This window comes from Coccidioides immitis, assembly GCF_000149335.2.
Source record: "Coccidioides immitis RS genomic scaffold supercont3.1, whole genome shotgun sequence".
NCBI lineage: Eukaryota > Fungi > Ascomycota > Eurotiomycetes > Onygenales > Onygenaceae > Coccidioides > Coccidioides immitis.
In genome coordinates this window covers 2,998,346-3,016,204 of record NW_004504310.1, presented here as the reverse complement: position 1 = coordinate 3,016,204, position 17,859 = coordinate 2,998,346, and the positions used below count along the sequence as shown (strand labels likewise).

Genomic DNA, 17,859 nt, shown 5'->3' with positions numbered 1-17,859 from the left:
CCGACGATCATCAACTTGCCTAAAACATAAAAGAAGGATATATCAAGTATAACACAAAGGAATTGCCTTCATCCTTTCTGGTAGATGGACCTGGTACTTGATCCCACACAAGCAGCGATGATGCTCTCATTGCCAACTGAATGTCTGGATCAGGGGTGGTTATGTTTGCCGCACCAAGGAAGCAGTGCTAAGGTATTTTTTTGATTTTCTCTCCTCCCTCGCTGAAAGATTGTAGTTGCAGCCCCAGGTTCACTGAATGTGCAACAGAGGTATTGCTGAATGAATTCGGTCATGGAGAAGTTGGACAATTGACTAAGGTAACTACTCCGTAGTTAGTTAAATTAACTAGTTAATGACTCGGGACTCAACAGAGTACCCGTGAACATGCTGAGTGTTCCGAGCGTGTACAGGTCACAGGTAGTTATAGAGTACACAGCACCGCAAAGCCACTAGATTGTTCACCAAGTTCGCAAGGAGGGAGTTAACTATTCTGTTACATACAGAGAGTAATTAACTGATGACTGAGTTAAGTTGTAACTACTCTGTACTCTGTGCTCTGTAAAAGTTTTTAAGCATGGAGTTATCCAACAATAACCTCGGCCATAGCACTGAGCCGGAGCTTTGGGAGAAGATGTCTTTGCCTTGGTAGTCCGTGTAAGTATAAGGGCAACAAATCACGCAAAATCACAATAGCCATGGAATTTCTATAAAGTATGCCACTTGTTCTTGATGGCCTTTAGGCTTTGTTTCAACATATCTATTATTGCATTCAGTGCTTGACTTCAATTGTGGATCACATTCCTGGGCTACTTAAAACTTGCTTCCCTACGGAGTGCTTGATTAACCTCGCGCCTATCGATATTAACATGGCAAACCCGATTGACCCCATGGTCAAGACATATGCCACACCTTCCCCAAATGTGTCAAAGAAGGAGTTCGTTATCGGTGGCATTTTATGCGCTGTGCATGGGCTCGAGGAGCTTCCAGTGCAGTGCAAGCATGTTTCTTGTTTATATGTGCTGCACCCGCGAGGTAATACAATGCAGAGCATGAAGGGTATTGCAACTTCTGCGGTCGCAGACTGGAATGAAAGATTGAAGAATGGGAAGGTTAGCACGAGTCAACAAGACAACGGTCTAATTGCTGTGTGCTTCGACCAGAGGAATCATGGGACGCGAGAAGTCGATAAACTTCGGAACGAGGCTTGGAGGCAGGGAAATCCGAATCACGCGCAGGACATGTTCTCGATCTTCAGTACGTAATATTCCCCGTATCTCATTTCCTGCGCAAGTGATGACTATCCGTTATAACCGCCTTGAACATGGTCCCGAGGTTACCCCGTGCCCACAAACGGCCGAGCATTGAATATTTAGACTAACATGATAGCGGTCTAGATGGCACGGCTCGCGATGTCTCGCAAATTATGGATTTTATCGGCAGCTACGTATTTCCAGACGCTGATCGACACATTACCAACAGTCTAGTCCTCGGCGTTTCCCTGGGCGCTCACGCCGCATGGCACTGTCTACTTCACGAACCACGGATAAGAGCCGCTGTCATCGTCATTGGGTGCCCAGACTATGTTAGCCTAATGTCTGATCGTGCTCGACTTTCAAAATTGGCTTCATGGAAAGACAGTAGTCCTCCGGGTTCACAATTCCTGGGCTCAAAAGATTTTCCGCAGAACCTAGTGGATATGGTAAAGATCTGGGATCCGGCGGGCTTGTTATTCAGCCAAATGGACGATTCATGTTTAAAAGAGCCAATAAAACCTAGCACTGTGCGCGAACCTACAAAGGCTGAACAAAAAGCACTCAAGACAATCATGAGGAGATGTCTAGCTGGAAAGAAGATCCTGAACTTGTCGGGCGGCTCAGATAAGCTGGTACCATATAGCCGTGGCGAGCCTTTCTTAACCTGGTTGAAGAAAGCCATTGCTTCTGGTGGTTGGTTTGCCGAGGGTAGGGTTTCCTTGGAAGATATTGTTTTTGATGGGGCCGGCCACGAAGTAACGCCAGCCATGATAACAGAGGCCATTCGATTCATCGGCGAAACGCTAGCTACCGGCGATGACGAACCAGAGACGGAAGCTGTGTTCATGTCAAGGATTTGAAGGCAGGAAGCAGAAAGACAATTCGGAGCCAGTGGGGCCGGTTCAAGCACATTTCCCGGGCCCCAAGGGCGATACTAGCACGCTGCAACTATCCGTTTCCAAATACATACCTTTGGGGATCTTTCGAATAAACTGATGGATAAAATAGTGGAGTTTATGAAACGAAATAAAGCACATGAGCGAATCAACTCTAAAGACCCCGAATCACGACTCTCTGCAAAGCGATTTTAAGTCGTAATCCTGTTCAAATCCAACTTCTTGGTGTTCTGACGTGTTCCACCTTCATCCTTAAATTGGTAGGGAGACAGATACCTTGCTAGCAATCCTCAATGAAGGAACATACAGTGCGATATATAGGTGTCTAGGTACATATAGATATACGTGAGTGAAATCTATGGAATTTCATTTGAATCCGGTCACTTTGCTCGGTGCTTTTCCGTCCATGCAGTGATCGCATCTAAATCGTGACATCTTGTCTTTACATCCCAAAATACAACAGCTTCTTTCGCTCGTTCTTTTGGTGACATTGACAGGTATTTTTGGGTGAGTTGCTTCTTGCCATCATTGTCTTTGTAGGTAAAATCCCTATTCCACCAAGAAACTAAAGAGGCGTCGCCATTACATGCAATTGTTTGGCGAAGTAGGTCAAAACAATGGTCTGAATCAGGGAGTTAGTTGTTAGTAAGTAATTATATCTCAACTAATTAGAGCTGGAAAGTTGGGAATGATTTAGAATGGAACTATACTTTTATGAAATTGAATATCCTTTTCGGACTCATGAGCAAAGAATTTATCCGCATAGAACGTTTTGCGTATGCGGTTTAGGCAGTGAAGTTGATGGAACACAGAAACACCATATACATAGTGTCCTGGCTTAAACCAGGCTTCCAGCGTCTGAGGAAGCTTCGAGGTATATTCTTTCGGGAGGGTTATAACGCCTTCGCTCGCTGTTTTGTGTATCTTTTCCCTTAGACATTGCTCGATGCCTTTAACACTTTTTTATAGGTATTGGGGAGGGAATCTCACGTCCGAGGGTGGCGTTCCAAGCCCGTTCGACCTCATCAGAGGTCTCGGACTGGAAAATTTTCATCGGCCTAATTCGTTTGTTCACGTACTTGACTGCTCCGTCTTCCCATAATGGTGCTATTGATGGGTTATTAGGAACCGAGATGTCCGCCTTTACGATAAACTGAGAGGGAGGGCAGGAAAAAACATACAATATGGAGGCTCGGGTGCCCCATAACACCTCGATCGAGATGTCAATGCCAAAATGCTCAGCAAAATTATAGTGAAACAGATGTTAAAGATTGTGCAGGCTCGGGCGGAAATTTTCCACATTCTCTGTCTCTTTCTCAATCTTGCTTTTTGCCCCAGAAAGCCGTCCTCTTCGGTGGAAAGCATGTCACGGTCGCTCTCATTGTCTCCCTCCTGACGAAGCTGCTCAAAGCCTGGCTTTGAAGCCACGTTTTCCTCCATTTCCATTTCTTCAAGTGAAAAAATTATATGACTCAGTGGATTTCGTCAGTATTTGCCCTCAGCCGACATCTTGAATGGCGTTGGTATTTTATTATCATGGAGAAGGAAACTTTTCACGGTCAGAGCCTGGGAGAACCCCTGACCTCCAGCCCTCGGATTAAACACTGATCACCTTGCAAATGCTAGGGCATGCTCCATAGCGAACCAGAGGAAATGGGAACAAATTGTTCAATACCCGTGACGGAATCAGCTGTGACCCCCGCTCTCGGGTATAGCCATTGTTGCCACTCTCATTGCATGTTCATCTGTGAAGGTGAAGAGTTTCGTGGCGATGGGATGGGAATTACCACGTAGTTACAAAGTAGATTTGTTACTATTACCCTAGAGCGGCCCAAGCGTCGTAAAATATCCGGGGATATCCTTTTACTACAGCTTCGGAGAATACAAATTTCTTACCCTAAAGCTGGAGTGGGGATAACCAACGAAATTTGGTGAGTGCGTCATACCATGTTGGCATGGTATAGGATGAAGAGAGGGAATTTCACCGCATTGATAGGGTTGCAATTGATGATCATCCTGGAAGTGACAAGAGGCTGACAGTGGGGGGTAAAGTACCTGACATGGAAAAAGCCGTGGTAAGAAGATGGGACAAATCAACATATATATGGCTGCTTCATCATCTTCGCCTGCTTTGAACAAAATTCCAATTTCGACACAAGTCTGCAAAAGCCCTCCTCCCATTTGAAGAACCCAGCAGTTGCCTCAATAAATTTATCACAATGCATTTCAAAGCCGCACTCAGCATTTTTGCTGGTCTTGCTGCCATCGCCTCGGCAGCCCCAGCCCCTGTGGATGATGCGGTTATCGCAAGAACACTCTGTCCGACACTTAAGCAGCGAGGTGAAACTGGGCTTTCCGTGGAGGAAGCCAAGGCAGAGCTCGTTAAGAGGGCTTGCGCAGGATTTAACTGGTTTGGGGATTTCCGTGAAACTGAATCTGAGGATAACCTCGCAAAGAGATTGTGCCCTACGCTCAAGAAGCGTGGACAGCTGAACGCCCGAGACGTTGAAGAGCTTGTCAAGAGAACTTGCGCGGGATTTAACTGGCGTGGGGGCTACATTGAAACCAGTGATGTCGAGGAAGATGCCGAATAAGCATTGATGTAAGAATTAACGGCCTCGTGATCGTCAACATGGCTTGGAAGACCACTGACAATCTTCTTGTTCAGCAGCTTGAGAGCGAGCAGAGACGAGAAATATCAACACCAGATGAACGATGTTAGTCGGGTGGATGTGGTCGGTCTTGGCATGTGAGCTTAACTGCGGGATGGGGGTGGATCTTGGGGTTGGTGGCCGTCGATCGCTCAGGCAGAACTTGCTCGTTGCTTCGTGCAGATTTTTGAGTCAATCCACATTGCATTATTACCTACCTTCATGACTCTCATTAAGCAACACCATTGATCATTTGTTGCTCCGATAGCTATACAGCTGTAATATGGAGTAATAGGACTTGTGAACTTTGACATTAACACACCATCCTCACATCCGGCTGCTGATGTAGACCTTCATCAGCCAGTTGGCCGGTCCGCAGCCATTATTTGCCGTAACTTTCGGAAAACCTCCCCCGGACAATCATTTGTTCTTTTGCAGGATACCTTGGACGCGTCGATCAGCATGTGGCTTGTTCCATTTGTTGGGTGTGATTGTACTCTATACCCTGTATCCTAAATAATCCTCAGCCATTGTCACAGTCCTCCGACGGCTTTTTGGCATTGAGGCCCGAGGACTGCTTGAGTGAAACGATATTGGCAAAGGACAGGGATGCCGAAGCCTATGGCGCCAGAGGTACGGCATCTTTCTCTCACTGAGTACGGAGTAACATGTAAACTATTCAATTAGGTAAGAACACCTCCGCACCGGGCCGTTTTTGTTGGTCCCAAGGATCTGCGCATCCGGACGTCAACAACCAACAATAATACCACCCAGACGGATTACCTCTTCAGCTTCACCGACTGGAGGAAACTATGTCGCCTTGTGATACTGGCAGATTCCTAATCCACACCCTCTTATACACGTTCGCAGAGGGCTCTAGAACCAATTAGCCATTAATCCGCCCGTACTATCGTTCCCGCACCCGGAACACCCCTCGACATGATTTCGGGTGGTTTTTCTCCAAAGGAGTCGTATGGGCCAGCCGAAGAATATGCAGACCTCAGCAGTAACCTCGATTTCGTGCGTTCACATGTAATAACTCGCCAGGGGGAGGTACATGCCACGTCAAGAAATGGAACGCCAGAAGTCCTTTACTCCGCTCACTAACGGTGTGTGTATAAATGGAAACAGAGTGAGCTCAGCCATTGCTTTTCCCCGCTTTCACCCTCATACGGCTAGGCACTTCCGACCTTGATTATTTCTAGCATAGAATTCCGTCAAAACCTTATCCTGTGGCTTCTGGCTTGTAGTGGAATGTACCAGGAAGCGCCCTGCCGCGGAAACAAGTTTAGGATCGACATTCTAGTTCCTATTTGGTTGTCTGGAGGTGAAAATATTGGGTATCTGTTTTTTGAAGGTTATTCATTCCACCTATGAATGGTATTCAATGAGATCGTAACAAGGAGGGACGCAGTTCATTTGCCCAGTCCGTCTTCCTTAGGCACCGGCATTATGAAACACTGAACCCCAAACCAGACATGCTTTAGTTTATCGAGCCCAACACCGGTTTCGTTTCCATTTCCCCAGGCAAGTGGAAAGAATAAAATCAACCCTGGACTCGAATGATGGTTTTCCCGGCATATTCCCACGCCAAATCATACCTTTCCCATCCATTTATGCCACCAGCTCAACAACACCGCCAGCTTCCTTGATCTTTCGCTCGGCCTCTTTGCTGACGTAGCGCGCTCGTACGACCATCGGGACCTCTGGAAGTCTGCCCTTGCCCAACACCTTCGAGTAACCGAGAGAAAGGAGGTCTAGGACGGGAGCAGTATCGGGTTTCTGGTTGCTAACATAGGCTTCACGGGTCTCCGCAGGAACCAAGGACCAAAGCTATACATACAAGCCATACCAGTTAGCATCCATCTGACCATTTAGCTTTTCGCGCCCTGCTCCTCCATTGTGATCCATCATCTCCGTCCACCAGCAGCCTTCAGCTAGGTCCTTATATATGTCGCGACGTACCTTGTCCAAGTTGATTGTGGGCTTCCAGAACTGGTTCATTGTCTTGTGGAAGTATCTCATGCCGACCTTTCCAAAGTAACCTGGGTGGTACTTGTCGAGGTTGGTTCGGTGGTGGTGCTGACCACCAGCCATACCGCGACCTCCAGGGTGCTTTCGGTGCTTGCCAATGCGACCATAACCGGCGGAAACGTGGCCGCGGCTAGAAAAGAAAAGGAGAAAGACGGTTAGTATTTCAGGGTTTGTTTAAAGGCGACTTTGCTCTAGTTGGATCGGTGGAGCACGTAAAACCGAAATTGTGTCAAAACTTGGTCCGGGAAACTCACTGCTTCCTTGTCTTCGAGAATCTGGTAGGCATCTTGTCGACTGTGCTGTATCCGGCAAGGAGGTTGAGGAAGACGTTGCGTTGGGCGTTGGACTTGTTGACAATTCGGACGTCGAGGTGTGTGCCAGAGCGCTTCGCTTGTAGGGTCAAGCCCTGAAATTCTTGGCATTCACTAGTGGGAATTATGTAATAAATCTTGGCATTGAGTAACTACGGAGCAACGGCCGGGGAAACTTTCAAATCACATGATCAATACACTAGCTGCCCACCACCCAGGACCAGTCGAATTATCATCGCTCAGGAACAGGACAATAATGTTGACGGTTGTCGAGCAGAATCTTGAAACGTATTTATTTCTCTTTTGTCACTTCTATGGAACTCTTTTCTTCAAAGAACGTATATAGGTTACTTATTGTAGCTCCGATCGGAGCAGAAATCAGACTCCGCCGAATCCATTCTGGCAGTTTGGATTGTATGCGTGCTGTCCCATATCGCCGATCGAACATGAGGATAGCGGCATAATCGTGCTGATGTCTGATCGCCCTCCCTATGCATTGATTCACCACCCGCATGCAGGCATTTTCATAAAAGTCTCTGCCCGCAAGCTTGGCTTTGCTCCTTCTAGTTTCTTCACCCCCCGAAGACCGTTCATAAGTCTTCCTCTCCACGTATTGTATTTTTGCTTGCCATTCTGCGCTGCGGATGTTGGCAAATGGAAGGCCGATGACAATCACGCCTCTGCCAAGCCGATCCGAGAAATTTATTCCTTCGGAAAGCTTTCCGCCCATGACGGATAGCAACAACGCTCCTTTGCCTTCATCTATGAAGTTTGCGTACTTCTGGAGAAGCGCCTCGGTATTCATGGCTTTTTCTTTGGATTCGTAGAGCAACGGCTTTACCAACCCAAGTGAATCGAGAATGCTTGGATTACCTGAATTTGAACACGGCTGCTTCCAAATTTCGACCACCTGGTTCAGAAAGTCATAACTTGGAAAAAAGGCTACCACACCATCGGGGGTGGCTTTGCAAATCTCACTGATGGTCTTGCCTAGGTCAATGATCTATGCCATATTAGCCCTGTTGATCACCCATGGACAAAAGGAGCTGTTTTCTACCATTGCACGGGAATTTCTCTTTTCAAAAGTAAAATCAAACTCTGTATCCAGTATTCCTCTTGATACAGGTCTTGCGCTGAGGTTACTTGTGGGGATCACATGACCGTAACTAAAAGTTCTCAGTTGGCCCGGGGCAAGATAGGAAAAAAGGTGGTCTCTGTAATCACTCATCTAGCACAAGGTTTAGTGAAGAACAACAGGGTGGGTGGCGGACTCACAGGTGACATTGTCCCTCCAGCTAGAATGACGGCTCTTGCCTCCTCTACCGCTTCCCGGAAATGTGCTGTTGGGTCCAGCAGCGTATACTTGAGCAGAACATCGTTACCATTTTTCTCAAAGAAGAGGCGGCCCTCCGCCGACGGATTCATCAAAGAGAGCAAAAATGACTGGACTTGGAACAAAACAGGCACTGTCGTACTCGTTTCAGGATTTTTCTCTTCCAAAGATGTTGAACTTTCAATATACCCGTCTACTTTGCGGGCTAGCTTGCTTTCTTGCAAGTATCTCGAGAGCTTGTGTAAGTTGATTTGGTCAATTCCTTTTCCACTCATTAAATATGACGGATCTACAGCCCCTTCCCTAAGTTCCCTGGCAGCCAGTACGGATTCAAGGTATTTGGCTATAGAACCTAGTAGGCGCATAACCTGCGCAACGTATACTCTGTTTTTGCCTTTAAGCCGAGCTTTATACTTTCTTGCGTAGATAGTTAATTGTTCAAGACCGATTCGGAGCTGGGTGAGAGAAACGTTCACTGAGTGAATATTAGCAATTACATCCATAAGATTGTGGGCCTCGTCAATGATAATAACATGGTCCTTAAGCGAAATATCTAGAGCATCCCTTGCTGACTTCTGAAGCAGAAGCTGGTAGGGAAGTGTGACAATCTTGAGGCAAGAAGGTCAGTTTTGACAGAGCATAAGCATCGAGGTGTCTGTGTACTTACTTCGCTGTGGCCGATAACGGATCTGGACGCATAGTACGGACAAATGCCTGTGCGCTGCCCGATTTTACCTATATCCTCAATATCATGAACTTCAGCAAGAACATGGTCCCTGAAGTCATTAATAGCTAACTCGTTCTCTTTGGATGGAGCAAATGGACATTTATGCCCCGGGAGAACGTTGGAACTTTGCAAATCAAGACACCGCTCATTGATGGCTGTGGCATTCCCAAGGCGTCTGACCTTCGGGTTTATACACATCGTTTTCCTTGAGCCGAGCGATACATGCTTCGTTGGCTCCTCTAATTCCGTGTCTGGGTGTCTTCTGCCCTCTCCTTGAGTATCTATCTCTCCATCTTCGGTCTCCGGCGGTATACTAGGCGGAAACACCACGCGCCGCAACTCTCGTGCAAACTGAGCCAGCTGTGAATGGGTCCTGGAACAATAAAAAATTTTGACAGCATTTTCCTCTTCGAAGTCATCCTGGATCTCAGCTGAGCCACTAAGTTTCTCCAGTAGTGCGATAGTAGTGGCAGAAAGATCGCTGTTACTCTTAGCGTCATGGGTTGAAGTTTCTTGATTGTCACTATCGTATTCATCCAGCTCGAATGCCCCATCATCGGCCATTTTATCCAAGTGTCGCTTGCCATCTTCCAGCCTCTGGAGAGCCATCAGCACCGTAAGTGTTAAAAAGGGAGTTCGTACCAACAATACCTGCTTTTTGAATGGTATATTGGCTATTGCTGCCTTTTCACGCAGGAGCTCCTCCTTGCGGATACGTGATAATCGATCTTCCACTCGCTTCCTTCTTTCTCTGATGATTCGCCTCTTTTCCTTTCTTGAATATTGCAAGATCCATTCCGGCTCGTCATCACCTATGTATTGGTCAGCACCGAACTGTTCGCAAGCTATAGTTGCTCTACCATCACTATTCTCTATGTCTTCCAGGAAAACCGATCGTTTATGGTCTCGTAGCCACGTCAACGAGCCACATATTAGACTCAGGGATTTCCCCTGTCCATCACAATTAGCATTTCCGGTCAGATAACTACTTGGCGAATTTCTTTGGGGATTGAGGCGAATTGGTTAAAGAACATAGGATCCCATTCTGGGTCTGCAGCGTTCTCTTCAGGAGCATCGGATCTCAAAGAAAAAAATCCCATACTACACCCTTCTGGAGTTAGAATGCTTACAGTGCCTTGCAAATATGTCAGTCTATTTCATACTCACGGTATATGGCTATTTGGAAATGCTTCACAAAACTCACCTGTTGGAGATTCGAAGATGCCAACTTTACATTCTTCTATGCAAGTATAGAGAGAACGCATAAATTGGACCTGGATGTCATAGGGAGAATAAGGGTGATAGAAGGTCTTGCTAGATGGATTCATGGCCGGACATGAGACGAGGGGACGTCAAGGCCATCGAAACGACTGTTCTAGCTTTAGTTTCACTATGGAGCACTCTGCAGATAGTGACGCACCGGTCATCACGAACGAGAATCATCCGACTTCTTTCCAAGCTTGCGCCACGGGTTACGCGGGACCGCGCTCTAGGAGACGCGTCTGCTGGAAAAATTAAGTTGCACAACCGATCCCCTTACCTCGCCGTAGTTAGCTAGGGAAACACGGACCACAATGTACTCCGTACGGAGGATTCAGTATGTAAGCTTGTATGTACGGAGTACACCGTACTGTACTGTGCATATATACGTAAATCCATATACCACGTTACGGGACGGACGACCTCTAAAATAGGGATAAGTTATCTGCAGGGTGGTAACTCCGAAGTAGACTACATATGTACGGCGCATATAGGTACCTGTAAAACTCCGCGGGCTCACTCAATCAGGGTACAGATGAGCCTACAGTGGGATGAGCTCACCTCGCGATGTGTGTAAGCAACCATGCAAACTTACCAATACCTATCGGTAATATTACACAGTTGTGTAATCTGGCTGCGCAGCAACCAATATAGGTGAGGGATTTGGGGGATTAGGGTTAGGGTTAAGGGGTTAGGGGGAATTGAGGGAATGATTTTTGGGGGGGATAATTTTTGAGCGTTCAGCACTCTGTACTGAATTTATACTTTGTTACAGGTTATCAGGTCACAGTGGTTCTGAGCTCAGGACACCGAGAGTTGATCTGTATCCTGGGTACTCCGTACGCTCGGATTCGATTGTTTAGATGGAGCTTCCTCGCTGGAAACAATTGGAACGCGGTCCCCGTGGTGCAGTGGCGCGCACGCGCGCTAGGGTTCAGATCCCTTGGGATGGAGAGGAGCCTTGAAACCCAAGCGCAGAATCTTTTATTTCCGGAGTACTGGCTTGTGTCTCTCAAATTCCTCTCTTCCATCAGGCTCGCTCCGCTTCCGTTCAGGAACAACAAGCCAGTCTTGAAGAAGCGAAGGTCCGCGAATCCATGGAAGTTCCACCGCCCCTGAAAACTGGAGACTGGAGAATATTACATTTAAGCGGGTCCACGCATCTCGGAACCGTCTGGAACATCCCAAATTGAGGTTGATCGCGGATTTTCTTCTAATGAGCAGATAAAACTAGTGAATCCCGGACGGACCAGTCCTCTGTGAAAACTGGCTACCTGACAGTCGTCATTAATAAAGAGACAAAATCAGCTGGTCATCCGAACTTACACGCGGCTGTACTCCGTGCTCTGTCCCCTTACCAAATAAATGAAAGCCCCAGACCTCGGAGAAAAGATTGTGGACAAACTAATTTCTCTGTGCTCCATACACTGCAGCTACTCTGTTGTTGGTTAGCTCTTCGCAGCTTGTATTCAACCCGTGCACGCTGTGCTGATGGCACCCTGACACTCGCTGGGACAGCTGATTGTTGCACCTGCCCTCAGGCTGTCTCTGCAACTCTTTCGTAACCTCAGCAGTGACTTTTTGATTTACAAGTTAACTAATTATGTATGGAGTAACTACCGTGTAATCACTCTGTATATACTCCATAGTTAGGTAACCATGTTCGGAGTACGAAGTATGTCCTTCGTACGCTTGCTTTGCCTTTGATGTTGGAATTCAGACTAAGCCCAGCAATCAAGTAACTAGTTAACCAACTCACTAACCAACATAATACATGAGCATAGCACATCCTTAGCAAACATGGGCTATTGCTCCATCCTATTGCCAAAGCTCAAGATATCTATATATATTTTATCTCGAAAATAGTTGCAACATGAACGTTCTGCTGGTCGCTGCCGGGGGGCGGCGCTGATTATCGAAAGCCCCCACCCTCCGCCAGTCGAAGGCGCCTGCGCTACAGCCAACTGTACCTTTCGTACTCCGTACGGCGTACTCCATAGCGATAGTTTCCCCCCACCCAAATTGATCAAAATTTTTCCCCGATAAAAACAGGAGCTAAGGAGTGCAGAGGAATATTCGTTGAATCTTGCATGAGGCCTTCTCTTCCAATCATTATCACAAGGTGCTATTCATGCCTTCTGGTTGCTTCGCTGCTTGTTTTGATGACAACCAGCCAAAATTTCCCTGGGCGTTCCATTGCTGCAGGGTTGTCGTGAATGGAATCGGTGGGGTTCAAATTAACCAGGGGGGTCAACTTCTCAGCAGGTCTTGGTGATAATATTTAATAATATTTCTCATGGCTGCACCTTACGATTCCTCCCGACCACGAATGGGAGCAACATTTTATCCAGGTGCAACGGATGACTACCAAATGCCAGAAGTAATATCTCCGGCACCCCAAAGGTAATAAAATCGATGGACGGCGTCTATCTGTTGCTTTTGTGATAACCTTTCACTTACAGTCTCTTTTGACAGGGTGATGCCTGAAGTTCCCGAAAATATGCAAGATAATCTTGCCCACCTCGAACAGGAAGCCTCTGGATCGCATCGTACGGCGAATCATTATCCTCCCGCCCACCGACCACAGTTCCCAGCTCGAAACTCTTCGATGCCGACTCAAGCATACAATAATAATAGTAGTTCGTATGTGAATCAACATGCGCAACCTGGCAGTCACATTCCGGCGAACGACTACATGGACCACCCTAATTTCTCGCCGTTCCCAGTCTTGCGGAACCCACCGCCCAACGTTCCTCCAAGCGATGAGCAACGAGAAGCGAACCTCGAGCGCGGGCGGGTCGCAGTTCTAAGCTCCAATGATCCAGAGATGCAACTTGCTTGGGCACAAGATGCCCTTTCCTACGTGGAGGTAGCCATGCAAAATGAGCTTCGCCTTGCCGTCGTTCAACCCCCACGACCCCACACTCCACAAGGCGAGCATCAGTTGAAGGTTGATGCCATTAACATTGTCTCGTTTCTTGCCGATCAATCACACCCGCGAGCAGAATTCATCCGCGGTATGTGGCTTGAGTTTGGGAAATTTGGATTCCGCATCGACAAGAAGGAGGCTTTTCGGTGCTATCAGCGGGCTGCTGAAAAGGGATATGCGAGAGCCGAATATCGAATGGGCATGCAGTTTGAGAATTCAAATGAACCTTTGAAGGCAATCAAACATTATGAAAAAGGCGTAAGCCTCGGTGATTCTGCCTCATATTATGTAAGAGTGGCGACGCTTAACCTTTCAACGAAAAGCTATGCTAATTTTTCTCTAGCGATTGGGGATGATGATACTCTTGGGACAACATGGACAACGCCAAGATTATGCCGGAGGGCTGGACCATATCCGATATGCTGCCCAAACATGTGATGAAAATGCTCCTCAGGGCGCCTACGTAAGTTATGGAAAGCTTCGGCCCGTCATAATTTGGGTGTTGATTGACTCAATGTCCCCTTTTTATTTAGGTTTATGGAATGCTGTTAGCCCGCGAGCTTCCCCAGGTTGCCGTTCCCGATGAATTTTTGCCCCTAGACTTGAATGGTGCACGTTTGAATATTGAAAAAGCCGCGTATCACGGCTTTGCGAAAGCCCAAGTAAAGATGGGGGCAGCTTATGAATTGTGTCAACTAGGATGCGATTTCAATCCAGCCTTGTCTCTACACTATAATGCACTCGCGGCACGGCAAGGCGAGCCCGAAGCTGAGATGGCCATCAGTAAATGGTTCCTTTGCGGACATGAAGGTGTCTTTGAGAAGAACGATGAGATGGCATTTGTCTACGCTAAACGAGCCGCCCAAAATGGACTTCCGACGGCTGAATTTGCCCTTGGGTATTTTTATGAGATCGGTATACACGTACCAGTGGACCTTAAAGAAGCCCGGAGCTGGTATGCCAAAGCGGCTGCCAGTGGTAACAAAGACGCTTCTTCACGAATTGACAGCATATCAAGATCTAAGACCTTGTCAAGAAAGGATCATGAGCGTGTCGCGATTGCACGCATCAAATCACAGTATGCTTCTCATGGGCGAAATCAGCAACAACGTTACGCGGCTATGCAAAATGAAAGGCCGGCGCAGGAAACATTGGAAATGCCAGATCCCTCCAAAATGACTATCTCTGCCGATCCTACAGGCCCTCGACCGGTCTCGGCTGCTCCTTATCCCGAAGGCCCAAATTCTCGTTATGGGCGCCCTGGTGGTCCCGGAGGTCAGTACGGCCCCGACATTCGGCCGACCTCTGCGTTCGGTATTAACCCAAATCTACGGACACAACCTGTTCCGGGCGGTCAGCTTCCGCCACAACGTGTTGCCTCAGTGGGCCTCCCTCAAGGCTACGGACCACCTCCAGGCCCTGGTATGGCTCCTTATCCAACTAATCAATCGGCCCCCTCGCCAAAGTTAGATATTGGTTTCTCAGCGCCCCCTGATCCTACAGGTGCCGATAGGAGACGGAAATTACAGCGACCCGCCACTACAAACGAACCCTATGGCCAGTCAGTGCCAGTGCAAGGCAGGCCTGCTCCTCCATCAGATCCACGGCAGTCACGAATGCCCGCCTCGCCTAACCCTGCAGGCCACATGCCACACGGGCAAGGTACTGGGAAGTTCCCAGCACGAGGTGACTCTAGACCGCAACCATCACCTTCTGCGAATGCTTCTCCAAACAACCCGGCACAGGCTCAAAAGCCTGCGTCTGGATTACCTGGGAAGGGCCCCAAAACTTTTGAGGAAATGGGCGTTCCTCAAGGCAAAACTGAAGGGGAATGTGTGAGTAGCATTTTTTGTCAAAAAAGTGGACTAGAGAATCCGATGATGCTAACTGGTCTTAGGTTGTTATGTGATGGGTGCTGTCTCTCAGAGAACCACTCATATTCAGTTACGACTTACATTAATAGGGCAGCTTGTTCGGCGTTCTGTCGGTGCTTCTTCGATTTCCATTTAAGTTATTAACCATTTTAGGGGATACTGTTGGGATGCATTAAAGTGGCGTCGACGATGACAGTATAGCAAGCATCAACTATGCTAAACACAAGCTACGCCGTATTGCTTCCCATTAACTTAGCCTCAGAAAAATACGCCATATATCTATACACAGTTCAGATTTGGGAAGTTCTAGAGGAAGATACGGGATAAGTGGAATTTGTGCTTTTTGAATTCCCTCTCCGATTCGGGGAAGCTAGTATTTGGGCTGGAATTCATTAGCCACAGTCTTAGGAATATATTGGTAGGACATGTCATTAGGAGCTCGTTAATTATTTCCCTTGATGCTTTGTTATTGTTATCATTAGCAAATCCAGCGACATCATTCACTCTTCCTTCTGAGGCGTCCTTGTCGGAGCTTTATCTGCTCGGTGCTTGTGCTTAGACCCTTTGCTAAGACATCTCTAAATGAAGAGCAACCTGCCAAAGGAACTATGTCTGGTGCCCTCTGATCCTTGAAATGTACCTTTGCTATCTTGCCCCTCAAGCCTCCAACTACAATGGCTTCCCCATGGCTGTCTCCCTGTCCAGGTTTTCAAATGTATTATATAGACCGGTTTAAATCAAACTTGGACACGCATCCCACCCCGTAGGATTCGATATTGGTGTGATAAGTGCCCTGCCGGCTGCTCTGTCAAAACTGGTGTCTTCTCCCGACCAATCGGAGTGTACCGTCCAGAAGCGCCAAGCCTTTTAGGGGGGGATCACCCGCTGCATGATGGCGCGACGCAGCGGAGCCGCATGCCTGATGATTAAGCGAAAGACGCTTTCACGTGGAATTCATCCACACATGCGGAGTACCTTGGAATAGTAGAATGCGGGGTCCACGGTGACGAATGCTATCTGGGCGTGCTCAACTTGCTTAAGCTGATATCCAGGTCTGAATGCCCATTGCCAACGTGAAGCATAATGGCACCGCGAAAGGAGAAAACAGAAAAGGGAGACAAGGGATCTGTTGAGGACGGTAGCTACCCTCAACCTATCTATGCACATCACGCTTTGATTATTTCCCAATGAGGCATCTTTGGAGATCTACAATTGTCATATTTATGTACTGACTCGAAAAGAATAGGAAATGCGCTGATCCTAGAATATCTTCGTGAGTTGTCCCAGAAAAGTTTGGGCATTTGATCAATCCCCTACCAACACACGCCTTTTGGGTAGGGCAGCAAAAGTATGTGGTCCTATAGCCACGATTTTCCGGTTCTTGCGAAAATCCGAATTGCTCATGGGATTTCTACTGATCTACGGCTGTATTGTTGCAAAAAATATAGTCGTCCATATTCCGTAAGCTTGATATTAATGTCTTAGGAGCCAGACAGATGCTAACCGTGCGACAGGCGATTGACATCAGTGCCAACCTCCACAATAAGGTAACAAAAGGTAAATCGGGAATAACCTTTTCATTGCCGGCAGCATGAAGAAACGGGATGCTAATCAGGTGGGTTAGCCTATACTGCTAAAGCGTTGAGAGAACTGCACGAGAAAAAGCAGGTGGAAGGCAGGGCCTTGGGCAAGTAATCACCTGTTTTGAGCGTCTTCAAAGGCGCGGGGTATTAAAGCCAATGCTTGTCCTAAATCCGTGATTCTATTTTTAGGCAAGCAAATCGTGTACCATGCGATCCAGGATGCAATAGATGAAGCCACTCCAGAAGGGCTCGCTGGCCTTGATGAAGAAATTGAGGCCTTTAAAAGCCAAGTCGCTTCGGCCAAGTCCCAGAATAAACTGTTAAAGGCAGAGCTCACTACTCTTAATGCGAGGGTGTCTACCTCCGAGCTACGACAGTGTCTCGCTGCCCTAGAGGGAGAAAAGCGGAATTTGATAGCTAGTTTGGCGCCATCAAAAGCTAGCTCCGTGCAGGCCAAAGCAGTCACTGCGGAGGAGAAAGCTAGCCTGGAAAAGGAATGGAGAAAATGGCGCAAACATGTGACAGTGCGAAAAAAAATATGCCATGAGATGTGGATGAGGTGCACAGAGGTGTTACCGGAAGCTGTACAGGGCAAGGAGGAGCTTTGGGAATCTCTGGGGTTAGAAGGCAGCCCAAGAACCTAGAGGCTACCGAGCCTTTGCCTTTCTCGCAAGGGAGTCAAGAATTCTATGGGCACTGTGTGGCCCTGTAGCTTTCAATCAGATTCCTCTGTCGACACGTCTTGCTAAGCGCATGGCATGTTATTGCGCCTGGGATGATAGGGTATTTTCAACAGAGATTATTTACGATAACCCGGGTCATTGTTGAAGAACAACTATACCCGCAGTTTGATATGCAATGTGTAACTAAATATGTAACTAATGCCACCTGCAGCACAGAGCAACTAGTCAATCCATAGAAATCAGCCATAATAATCTTAAGCTCAGTGATTCCACATCATTCCAATCAAGTAAAAAGGGGCTACCTAACTGCATGCAGTTCCTTTTG

The 17,859-nt window shown here is 47.4% G+C and overlaps 7 protein-coding genes across 7 annotated transcripts; 4 read left to right on the top strand and 3 right to left on the bottom strand.

Annotated features, from left to right (window-relative positions):
- Nucleotides 1–709: 709 nt before the first annotated feature.
- Nucleotides 710–2,113, top strand: CIMG_02076 (uncharacterized protein; the record flags this gene model as incomplete). Its single annotated transcript, XM_001248304.2, has 3 exons — nucleotides 710–1,254; nucleotides 1,395–1,961; nucleotides 2,019–2,113. The coding sequence occupies exons 1-3, from the start codon at nucleotides 867–869 to the stop codon at nucleotides 2,111–2,113; spliced, it is 1,050 nt and encodes a 349-aa protein (XP_001248305.2). The 5' UTR covers nucleotides 710–866.
- On the bottom strand, nucleotides 1,314–3,595 carry CIMG_02077 (uncharacterized protein; the record flags this gene model as incomplete). The annotated part of the gene is made up of 4 exons (XM_001248305.2): nucleotides 1,314–2,771; nucleotides 2,860–3,060; nucleotides 3,140–3,256; nucleotides 3,331–3,595. 4 exons carry the CDS (start codon nucleotides 3,593–3,595, stop codon nucleotides 2,530–2,532), a joined length of 825 nt encoding a protein of 274 aa, XP_001248306.2. The 3' UTR covers nucleotides 1,314–2,529.
- A 773-nt stretch (nucleotides 3,596–4,368) lies between these two features.
- Nucleotides 4,369–4,743, top strand: CIMG_02078 (uncharacterized protein; the record flags this gene model as incomplete). The annotated part of the gene is made up of 1 exon (XM_001248306.1): nucleotides 4,369–4,743. One exon carries the CDS (start codon nucleotides 4,369–4,371, stop codon nucleotides 4,741–4,743), a length of 375 nt encoding a protein of 124 aa, XP_001248307.1.
- A 1,330-nt stretch (nucleotides 4,744–6,073) lies between these two features.
- On the bottom strand, nucleotides 6,074–7,189 carry CIMG_02079 (60S ribosomal protein L28). Its single transcript, XM_001248307.2, has 3 exons — nucleotides 7,089–7,189; nucleotides 6,766–6,964; nucleotides 6,074–6,633 (listed from the first exon to the last, which is right to left on the bottom strand). Exons 1-3 carry the CDS (start codon nucleotides 7,118–7,120, stop codon nucleotides 6,415–6,417), a joined length of 450 nt encoding a protein of 149 aa, XP_001248308.1. The 5' UTR covers nucleotides 7,121–7,189; the 3' UTR covers nucleotides 6,074–6,414.
- Nucleotides 7,190–7,437: 248 nt separating this feature from the next.
- Nucleotides 7,438–11,171, bottom strand: CIMG_02080 (ATP-dependent RNA helicase CHL1; the record flags this gene model as incomplete). Its single annotated transcript, XM_001248308.2, has 8 exons — nucleotides 10,410–11,171; nucleotides 10,195–10,340; nucleotides 10,066–10,156; nucleotides 9,857–10,017; nucleotides 9,146–9,802; nucleotides 8,421–9,086; nucleotides 8,203–8,373; nucleotides 7,438–8,148 (listed from the first exon to the last, which is right to left on the bottom strand). The coding sequence occupies exons 1-8, from the start codon at nucleotides 10,531–10,533 to the stop codon at nucleotides 7,438–7,440; spliced, it is 2,727 nt and encodes a 908-aa protein (XP_001248309.2). The 5' UTR covers nucleotides 10,534–11,171.
- Nucleotides 11,172–12,255: 1,084 nt separating this feature from the next.
- Nucleotides 12,256–16,016, top strand: CIMG_02082 (chitin synthase activator). Its single transcript, XM_001248310.2, has 5 exons — nucleotides 12,256–12,868; nucleotides 12,941–13,682; nucleotides 13,738–13,857; nucleotides 13,928–15,229; nucleotides 15,292–16,016. The coding sequence occupies exons 1-5, from the start codon at nucleotides 12,762–12,764 to the stop codon at nucleotides 15,301–15,303; spliced, it is 2,283 nt and encodes a 760-aa protein (XP_001248311.1). The 5' UTR covers nucleotides 12,256–12,761; the 3' UTR covers nucleotides 15,304–16,016.
- A 602-nt stretch (nucleotides 16,017–16,618) lies between these two features.
- Nucleotides 16,619–17,495, top strand: CIMG_10871 (uncharacterized protein; the record flags this gene model as incomplete). Its single annotated transcript, XM_012358927.1, has 4 exons — nucleotides 16,619–16,729; nucleotides 16,783–16,825; nucleotides 16,893–16,955; nucleotides 17,041–17,495. The coding sequence occupies 4 exons, from the start codon at nucleotides 16,619–16,621 to the stop codon at nucleotides 17,493–17,495; spliced, it is 672 nt and encodes a 223-aa protein (XP_012214350.1).
- Between the last annotated feature and the right edge of the window lie 364 nt (nucleotides 17,496–17,859).

Excerpts from the sequence above, each read along its gene's own strand:
- CIMG_02079 (XM_001248307.2), bottom strand. The coding sequence starts at position 7,120 with ATGCCTACCAGATTCTCGAAGACAAGGAAGCA. Across the intron at positions 6,965-7,088 it reads TTCTCGAAGACAAGGAAGCA|CCGCGGCCACGTTTCCGCCG; the intron begins GTGAGTTTCCCG and ends TTTCTTTTCTAG. Across the intron at positions 6,634-6,765 it reads CCACAATCAACTTGGACAAG|CTTTGGTCCTTGGTTCCTGC; the intron begins GTACGTCGCGAC and ends TTGTATGTATAG.
- CIMG_02082 (XM_001248310.2), top strand. The coding sequence starts at position 12,762 with ATGGCTGCACCTTACGATTCCTCCCGACCACGAATGGGAGCAACATTT. Across the intron at positions 12,869-12,940 it reads ATATCTCCGGCACCCCAAAG|GGTGATGCCTGAAGTTCCCG; the intron begins GTAATAAAATCG and ends CTCTTTTGACAG. Across the intron at positions 13,683-13,737 it reads GTGATTCTGCCTCATATTAT|CGATTGGGGATGATGATACT; the intron begins GTAAGAGTGGCG and ends ATTTTTCTCTAG.